Genomic DNA, 9,835 nt, shown 5'->3' with positions numbered 1-9,835 from the left:
CACATAACGCTGAGTGGAGTGGAGTACCGCTCCAAGATGGCCGCCCTAAATCTCATCAGCGACAATAGGCGAGAGTGGATCATGAGGCGTCTATCCTTATATTATGTCTATGCTTACTGTAGTTGCTAGACCTGTTGTGGCTCAATATTGGTCCATATATAAGGCGCACTGCCGGTTTTTGAGGAAATTGAAGGATTTTAGGTGCGCCTTATAGTGCGTAAAATACGGTACTAAGGAAGTGTGTGTAAACTTAAGAAAGAAAAATAAAATGGAAACAAAAAAAAGTGAAAATATAAATTATTCTAGCATTTAACAAATAAAAATAATGCTAGTAATCCTAGCCGAACTAAAACGGGAGAACATTAGCCTGATTTAATATCTAAAGTGAGAAAAAGAGGGTGTTATGAACTATACATAAGGATAGAAAAAAGCTGCTAAATAGGTGAAAGGTCAGAGCAGCTTAGACAGGGACTTGTGTTTAATAAAGTAACACAGTAACAGCTGAATGGATCTTCTCATCTCATCCTGTTAATACCAAAAAAGTAATAAATTTATACTTTGATGTGACAGAGCTGTTGATAAAACCATAGAAAACAGAGCGAACCTGTGTATTTTCCTAGCCAGGCTGATTATAAACTTTGCTGAGCAGTCGGGCTGATAAGTGGACGGCACTACGGTGTAGGATCCAGGAGGAAGAGCGCAGGCCAGACTGACATCCTGGGTGTAACAGTGCGGGACGCAGCTGGCCACAGGATCCTTTTCTTTGGCTGCCGTCTGTTCCGACTCCACCTGCAGTACCTGAGTAAATTATAAACCTAAAATTAAAATATTATCTCAGATCCATCATTTTGTAAGATGAGTTAAAGTTTATTTGATGCTGATAAAAAATAACTTAAGTCATCTTTAGAGTCAAAAAAGTGAAAAAAAAAAAAAAAGTCAATTTCAGCTCACGTGTAAACAGACTGCAGGGATAATCCCTTGATATTTGACTGACCTTGTAAACGTGGAAACCAATGGGATGCAAATCGGTGTCCGGGCGGCTCTGGTGCAGAGTAATCCTGACATTAACTCCAGATGTCAGTGCTGGCTCATCACACACCGCAAAAGGGAAGCAGGGGTTCTGCCAGTACGACGGGAAGTTCCTGCTTCCTCCTGCCGTCCTTCCTTCTATCCACGAGCCGCGGAAGAAGCTGGTCTCCCACTCACCATCCGACGTCAGTGGCAGTGAGGGCGCTGGGCTTTTTAGGGCACTGAGGAAAGCAATGGCCTTGTTATTTAACTAACAAACAATCATGTCACACTTCTTCTAAGGGGGAAAAGTGTGATATTTATAGAGACATAAATATTTACAAATAAACCCATGCTCTGTAAAAAGAAAGAGGTTTTATTGTTTAAATGTCAGCTTTTGCTTTTTAATTAGTCACACATGGTCATTTCCTCATGATACATTTGAGTAAATCTACCAAAGTGGGGGGGGGGGATTAACCAAAATCTTGTAAACACAATTTTGCTTTTCTTGACTTGTTCATAAACCACCAAATTCTATAAATCTTATAGGGATTTTGTGAGATAAACCGACAATAAGCAGAATATATTTGCAAAGTGAAAGGAAGATGGTGCATTGTTGTTAATTTTCTTAAACAGAAACCTGAAAAATGTGAACCGCAGCTGTGTTCAGTCTACATGTGCAAATAGTTGCAGAACCACCTTTCTTTATGGATTTGTCTCTGCCTGCTTCACAGATTTCAAGTCTGATATTTTCCCTTCTCTTCTTCACGACTTCAGTCAGATTCAATGGAGATATTCACTGAGCGTTAAATTTGATCCATTTTTCACTGGAGCTGAGCTGGGGACCTCTGAAGTTCCTCCAGAGTTACTTTTAGCACTCTTGGCTCTTATTTACACTCTTCTTAAGCAGCTGTTCTGTTTAGATTGACGATCATCTTGGTCGGTTGAAGTTGTGCAACACTCGCCTCGGGAGAAGATGCTCAGATTAAAAGGACGTAATCAACAGAAACATTGTAATTTTAACGGAAATGTAAACAGGAAACACCCTAGATAGACAAAAAGGTTGCAGAAAGTCGAGAACCTCCTGTGCTAGTCTATCACATAAAATCTCCCACGATAAATTGAAGATCGTTATTCTAACGTTGTAAACGTGTGGTGCACTTTCTGCTCCCTACAGGTGATTCCTACCTGAGTGACGTAGGGGAGGAGGAAAAGACCCGGATGAGGAAGCGGGCCTCGGCTCCTGGCTGGTAGGTGCTGGGAATGAGGAGGTAGTATCCAGGCTCCAGCGGCCGACACAGGACCACCTCTCTCTCGTAGGAATGGCAGTGAGTAGAAGCACAAGGCGGTTTGTTTAACATCCGGCTCAGACTGAAACGCTTCTTTTCCACCTGTGGAGAATCATTTCCAAGTAAATTGCACAGCAACACACGAGTCACCATCATGTTTTGCACGGCGCAGACCTTCCACATATGTAGAGCGATAGCTTGGTAATGCTGGTGCTTTGTGTTACTGCTGTCCTCCGGGTCCGCTTGTGCGTATTTTTCCGTGTTTCGGCGTTTTCGATGCTGCAGCAAGGACACGAGAACCTCGCCTGTCTCGCACACTCTGAGCCAAAACTTGGGATTGCTGCTGTAGCTGCTGGTGTTTCGGCTTCCGCCAGCAGAGTGGCCTTTAATCCACCGGCTAGCCAGCTGGTGGCTGTGTGTGAGCAGGGTTCCTGTAAGAGGAGGAGAAACTTACAAAACACGTTTAAACATCAGAAAGTCTCAGCCAACCACTAAATGTTTGACACTAGTTTCTAAAGAAAATAGATGAATAACCTGTGTAAACACTCTTCAAGAGTCCATCTTTGCCAATTGGATATCCCACTGTGATGTCATCAAACTGAGACGTAAACTCGGCCTCGTCTAACCAGAATTCGCCCTCTGCTGTTCGGGCTCGCAGTTCTGCAGCGCAAACCGGGTCGAGGAAACTCCAACCAATACCGCTGAAAGTCAAACAGTTTGAAAGACGAGATCAACTCGGAAAAGGGTTTAATACATTCACTAGTCTGAGTTCAACAAACACGGATTATTTTTGCTAATTTTGCTAATGAGTCAACTGGTATTAAGTGTTTTAAGCAAAAAGGTATTTGATAAACAAGACAGCTGTGCCATTGTGAAGCTCATACCAAAAGTGAAAACTTTCAGGGATTGTTCAGACTGAGAGATGTTCTGCACACAGCCGACGGAGCTGTGCAGAATCTGCATGCTAATCTGGGTCAAAGCATTTAAACAGAGCACCTCAGCATTCACATCAAAGACGAATGCAAGAGCAACAGACCAGGCCGGATTGGTTTGATAACGGATGAAGTCTCAGGCGAGGGTTTGCAGTTGACCTGAGTAAAACCTACCACCAGGGGGCACCATAGGAGAGACATGGCGCATTGGTGGTGAAGTTCTGCTGGGAAAATGTGGCTTGCTGTCTTCAAGTAGAGAAATTAAACAACTACTTCCATTCGTTACGTTATGAATTGTATTGCTTGCTCAAAAATTAAACTTAGCATGGAGCATTTTACTTAAATAAACGAAGTCAGGTTTTTTGTAGGAGCATCGTTGCAGATCTAAAATCTAAAAAGGGTTTTGTGCGATTTCCTCATTATAAGATAGGCATCACTTTACAAAATCTTTTGGGCTTGATTGATAAGAAAAATATTTCTGTCCTTCTTGTAAAAGCTTGCTATATTTAGACAAGTTTAACACATTGACTAAAAGCAGCTTTGAGCGCACCAAAGTGCACGCCTGCTGTTTATGGTTTCCCTGGGTGAAATTAAAAAGCAATTTGACTGTCTCCTCAAATTTAAAGCTATCAAATCTTCATTATGAGCAAAAATGGACGGTCCTGAGACAAATTAAACTGAGCCTACCACCTGGTCTTTACTACACGGTGAAGTGGACATCAGATGTTTTGTTTTATGTTGAAACATTCTGTGCAAAAAAAATAAAAAATTACTCCCAAAAGGAAGTCAGGGAAGGTAGTGATTGTGACTCATATCGTTATGTAAGCATGGCAGTGACAGATGTGTATATATGTCAATGATCGTCTCATGTTTCCCTTTTAAATGAGAGTTGCAATGTATTCTCACGCACCTATAGCTCCCTGCCCTCTGAGCGAAACAATAAGAAAAGCAGGAGTCGTGGTGTAACTCAATGTGTCCATGGGAAACTCCATCTCAGTCTATTTTTACCTCTGTAATCTAAAACAACACTTCTCAAAAGTTCCCAAAATCAGGTTTAGATGCATATGATCTGCAGCTCCAAAAATATGACTGATTGCATTCTCAGCATAGCTATTTTTTTAAGTTAAGCTCAGGAAAAGTATTTAAAACTTCCATACCTTTTTTTCTTCTCCTGCAGGTTTTAGTAACTTTCCACAACAACATGCACATGTGGACAACATTCTTAATGACCAAAATGCCCACAGTACCACTGATGTAACTTGAAACTGATTAAAATAATAATGGTGAACAAAAAATGTACTGAAAGTTAACTAATGACAATCAGACATTGTGTTTCAAATGCGGTTCAACAAAATAATTATTTAAAACATATAGAAACAGACCTGGGCAAAAATGATGATCCCTGCAACTTAATGTTTTGTTGCTCAATCTTTCAAGGCAATCAAATAATTTTGTTAGCTGTCGATGATATTTCTGCACGTGTTCACAAGTCTGGCTTTTTCGAGATTTGCTGTCCTCCTCCATTGTCTCGAGTGAAATCCACTTTGGATTAAACACTGACAGATGGTAAGGACTGACACTGATGTACCTTCACATCGGAGGTCATTTTAATTTTTTTTTTTTGGAGGTTGTTCTGGACATGTCATCTTTCTCTCCAGTTTTCCTCCTGCAGTCAGGGAGGTTTGCTACCTTAAACTTCTGAATGATGAGCACAACTGTAGTGACAGGAGCATCAATTGCTAGATGATGGTATTATAGCCCTCACCTTCAACATGTTTTATCTATTTTTTTTTTTTAAGGTTTTGTTGGCTCTAGTGGCCTTTATTTGAAAGTAGTTTGACAGGAAATAGGGTAATGAGAGAGGGGGAAGACATGTGGCAAACGTCACCAGGCCAGGAATCAAACCTGCAACCACCGCCACGAGGACCAAGACCTCAATACATGGGTTGTGCCACCACAGCACCCAACATGTTTTTATCTATAATTGTCTTTCTAATTTCCTGGGGCAACTCTCTGCTTTGCTGCCTGTGGGCCATGTTCACTAAGGTACACACCTTGTCGGCAAACAGCAGAGTGACTACTTGTCAACATTTAAATATGCAGACTGATTTTGAAGACACTTGAAACTTGAAGACACCTGGGATGCTAATTAGAGGACACACCTTTGTTTTAACACATCCCTATGGTCAGATTATTTTCAATCTTTTCTGGAGATACCATCATTTTGTCCAGGCCTGTTGCATTAGTTTATTTTCTAAACAAATTCTGTAAAACCAATGTTTGATTTTCATCGGTTAATTTTCAGTGCATTTTTTATTTATTATCAGTTTCAAGCTATTTTAGTTACTATTGAGGGTTATTTTGGGGGGATTTACAGAGGTGTACCAACAGGTTTGTGCATACTTGGATATTCCTAAAAACCCAACGTGACTGTAAACATTCCCCACGACAACATTCTACCTCCAAGTCCAAGCACCTGCCCAGCAGCATCGTCCCCACGGATTTCTGATCCTGAGCAGCCGCACTTCACTCCCTGACACCTTCCTCACGTCCAACCACTCCATCACAGTCAGAGCGTGGTGCTGATCCAGCTCACCGAGTCCTAATCCGAGGGGGGATGCCAAAGACGGAGTTAGGCAAGGAGGGGGGATCAGTGGTGGGATTATCTACAAAGCAATACTTTCCCTAACCTCCAGGAGTGCTGTGGGTGGAGCAGCTCAATGCACACTCTTCTTTCACACAGCACAGGAGGTTCAGGTCCAGCTTTTTCCTCCTGACTTGGTCACTGTCCAGCACCGCTTCCCGTTCTTCCTTGTCTGAACCAAACTCCCTCAGGCTCCAGCGCTCGGCGACACCGCCGGTCAAATCCACAAGGGCTTCCGACACCTGTCCAGCCCAGAGCTGCTCGTATGAACCATGCAGCCTGCAAGGAATTAAGCAGGAATTCAATTGCTGATGACTCAACAAAATGTTTCTGGGAATGTTCAACAAAGCAGCAAGGAAACAAAATCTTGACGGTTTATCAGGTCAAACAAAGATAAGAGACTCGGGGGGGGAAGTTCTCAAGTTACCTACTTGGCATAGGCCTTCTCCAACAAAGCAACCCAAAACGCAGAAGGGGAGTGGCAGCGTGAGAAACAGAGACAGGAATCCATGCAGGGGAGACGGTCATCGACGGTCACCTCTGTCCAGTGGCCCTGCTGCCAGATGAGAAACCGAAAGGAGCCCCTGTACCTGCTGCTGCCCCACTGGGGCTGGCCAGGAGGAAACACCTACACATACAACAAAAAATACTGAGCAATGTATGTGTAAGATTTTAAAGCACTCAAGTAGGACAAGGGACAATAAAACTGGTGTTTGTGTACCTTGTCTAAAAGATGTTGGTTCTTGAGCAGGAAGGTGCACGCACAGAGAAACCAGCAGTCACCCAGCAGACCTTGTTTAGCATGAGCCAGGTTAGCGTTGGTGGGGAAGAGAGACGGCGACCGGCAGATCTCCTTGAGATATGGATTAAAGGTAGAAACGAAGAAGAAATAAAGTTACAGAGACTCAAAGAGAGTCTGCAGAAATGAACAATTTAAATGAACAGTAGGTGGCTAATATCAAGGCATTAAACAAGTTATTGTGTCAAGTCTTTAAAAAAAAAATTGTGTTTAAAGTTCTAATCAGGTCCTAGAGCCAATGTGGGGGGGGACTTGTGTTTTCTCAAGCTTTATGAAGCAAAGAGTAACATGACTGCTGCTAGTCAGGTGACTAAAAGAAGGCTGCAACACTTTTACTTTCTCCTCAATTGCTAGAAAAAAGTAGTCCAACTTTAGGTCCGTTCTTTGAGAGCCACTGTCCTGAACTTCTAGATGCATATCTGCTCCAACACACCTGAATTAAATGAATGAATTACCTCCTCAGTACATCTTTAAGTTCTGCAGAGGCCCGGTAACAAGCACTGATGCATGTAAAAGTTGAAGGACAGTGGCTCTCAGCGACTGGAAAACGATGGAGAACCCTGATACTAACAAAGCAGCAAAGTGTGCTACACACTGACTTGGCATGACTTTACAGCTGCTTGCATAATAAAGGTATCCTTTTACAGGTCTGTTATTCTTGAAAATCCTACTAGAATTTGGAGTCCAACACTTCAGACTTTGTTGTTGTGCTTCTCGAATGATACCTGAACATTTTCTTTTTGTGGCAAGGATGCATTATCCTGCCAAAAAAAAAAGGCTACAGGGATCAGAGTATATTCTTTACACCAAATCCAGCCAAACATGCAACAAACTGAGATGCACATTATATTTGATATCATTGTTTCTGGTTACATAAACAGTGCAGACTGGGAACTTTTTTTCAGAAATACAAAGTCTAGACTTCTCACTTATTTGTGAAGTGTCAATAATTATTTAGAACAGCTTCACAGACTTCTGAAGCACAATGAATGGAAATGTAAAGCGCTTGAAGACTCCCACCCCTGGAATCTGAAAAGCATTCATACATTTTATACACAAATCTGTTGATTTTACAACCACGTGATTAGTTGATACTTTTCTGTGTTAAAGATGTAGTAATAGCAAAGCCTTGTACTACCCCAATAAATCAATAAATAGCATGATAAATTAAAACAAGTTTGATCATTTCCATTTGAATGAGTTTGTTTTTTCCTCTTTCCTCTCTTCCTACCAAAGCCTGGAGGACAAAGGGCTTCACTCTGGTGCAACAAAATTTGTTACCATGACATTCAGGAAAATGTGTTACCATGACAGTAACACATTATAGTTATAGTTATGGTATTAGTTATGGTGCCATTTTATAGCACAATCGGGTAACTGTGCTACCTTCAGTTGTTATAAAAATGCTGTACATCAAACATAACAGCAATTTGACAGTTTGATGTTGGCCTCTGTGTATGCAAAAAGCTCCTGGACCATTCTGCCTTTAGCGCGACATTAGAACAATGCTCCCCCATTATGCCATTTACAGCTGTTGTTAGGAGCACTGGACTGAGAAGATAGTCAAATAATGATCTCAGCAGACGCTGCACTTCCACCAGGTGTTTGCTAATTGCCATTGCTGCCCAGGGAGGGCTGCTCTGTGCTTTTCCAAGAAAGAGCTTTGTAGAAAAAGGTAGCGCTTTGTGGGGACAAGCATTTAGGCACCCTAAATGGCTGCCAAGAGACATTCAAGGATTCCTCAAACATGCATGAAAGAATCAAAGTCACACTCCAGGTATGTTCTAGAAGAGGGAGTAACACTGTAACATGATGTAAAGATGAAGAAAGTCAAATTTACATAATGCCTCCTCCTTTGCCTCAACCCTCAGGGGTCTCAAACTGCATTCATCAAAGCCAAAGTTCTGCAACTTTTAGAAAGCTCTCTGCTTCAGCACACCTGACTCCATTATTAGCAGAGCTTGGCTGCCTGCTAGTGAGATGGTCTCACCATTTAATTCGAGTGTGAAGGACAAGGGACACATCTAGACGTTGCAGGACTCCAGACCTTGAGGAATGCAGTTTGAGATCACTGGATTAAATCATTTCACAGACTCATTATTGTGCAAGGGACTAAACTGTGAGAATGTCCCACAGTATCTGTAACCGGTTTTGTAAGGTGATATTTATTTCATCACTGAATTTTTTTGCTTACGTGACGATCGTGCAAATATCTTTCATGAGCAGCAGCTCAAACACCTGTTATGGGAAATCAGTCCCTGGCTGAGAGGATAAACCAGCAAACTTTTGTCGTCTGCCAGAAGCATCAATATCAACATGAGCAGGAATTTCTTCCTCCTCTCCCCAACCCAACCCAACCCAACCCGGGTAATTAACCTGTGGTCGTCGCCATGTGATTTCTCCGTGCAGCTGAGCGATGGGTGTGGAGCTGTCAGAGAACAGGGAGGAGTCTCTTGTGGGAAAATCCAGGTCCTCGAACAAAGACGGACCTGCACATTCCTCTTTCATGGCTACTGGAAGCCTGCTGGCTCTGCAAGCCAGCAGTCACAGTCTGTTCACATCTGTGAGACACCTAAACAGGAAGTAATGGCTGCATTAGTTGGATATTTAATCATTTCTGTATGAAACTGGTTGCATGCAGGGGTTAGCCGTTTCTCAGTGGAAGCATGAAAATCGACGATTTAAAAGTGCATTACTTTCACCATTTTGTTCGTATAATTCTCTAACAAAGCAGTAACAACACAGAAAGGTTGCATAAGAGTTGGAAATTAGAGACATTTCCTTATTTTTTTTTTAATCTTACCTTTCTTGTCTTCTCAGCATCTCTCCCTCTGCAGTTGTCATCATCAACAGCGCAGCTAGCTCGGTTAGCTTCAGCTAGCTTATGCTACGTTCAGAGTGACTCCGACATTATCGTATCTCTTTATCTTATCCTGGTTTCAGATCTACAACCGCACGGATGTCTTATCACATTTTCAACTTTCGCTATGTACAACACTTATGTTGTACATAGCGCTTTACAGTTAAAGGTAAGCGACCTCAACTTAGACATGTCGGAAACCATTCATATAGTGGATCCTTCCTGTGAAGCCGCTCACCACTGCCGCCCACTATCGGTTCCTTAAATTACACACTGTCTAGTGAACGCAGCAACAGTTCAGCA

At 42.2% G+C, this 9,835-nt stretch overlaps 1 protein-coding gene across 3 annotated transcripts in view; it reads right to left on the bottom strand.

Annotated features, from left to right (window-relative positions):
• Nucleotides 1-9,782, bottom strand: part of capn10 (calpain 10) — a 21,531-nt gene extending 11,749 nt beyond the window's left edge. The window contains exons 1-12 of one of the 3 annotated variants that reach the window (XM_015042607.1): nt 9,476-9,782; nt 9,049-9,244; nt 6,595-6,726; nt 6,412-6,501; nt 6,305-6,315; nt 5,920-6,152; nt 5,690-5,831; nt 2,832-2,998; nt 2,472-2,728; nt 2,197-2,399; nt 995-1,250; nt 605-798 (exon numbers count right to left, since the gene is read on the bottom strand). In XM_015042607.1, the coding sequence (XP_014898093.1) occupies nt 605-798; nt 995-1,250; nt 2,197-2,399; nt 2,472-2,728; nt 2,832-2,998; nt 5,690-5,831; nt 5,920-6,152; nt 6,305-6,315; nt 6,412-6,501; nt 6,595-6,726; nt 9,049-9,180 (1,817 nt within the window). In that variant the 5' untranslated portion in view covers nt 9,181-9,244; nt 9,476-9,782. Of the gene's footprint in view, nt 1-604; nt 799-994; nt 1,251-2,196; nt 2,400-2,471; nt 2,729-2,831; nt 2,999-5,689; nt 5,832-5,919; nt 6,153-6,304; nt 6,502-6,594; nt 6,727-9,048; nt 9,245-9,475 lie in introns of all 3 variants that reach the window. The other 2 variants (XM_015042605.1, XM_015042606.1) reach the window with 2 other exon arrangements.
• Between the last annotated feature and the right edge of the window lie 53 nt (nt 9,783-9,835).

Source organism: Poecilia latipinna, unplaced genomic scaffold (genome assembly GCF_001443285.1).
Source record: "Poecilia latipinna isolate Pla-1442-1.1 unplaced genomic scaffold, P_latipinna-1.0 Scaffold597, whole genome shotgun sequence".
Lineage (NCBI taxonomy): Eukaryota > Metazoa > Chordata > Actinopteri > Cyprinodontiformes > Poeciliidae > Poecilia > Poecilia latipinna.
The sequence above is the reverse complement of the archived record's forward strand: the minus strand, read 5'-3'. Positions and strand labels throughout refer to the sequence as shown.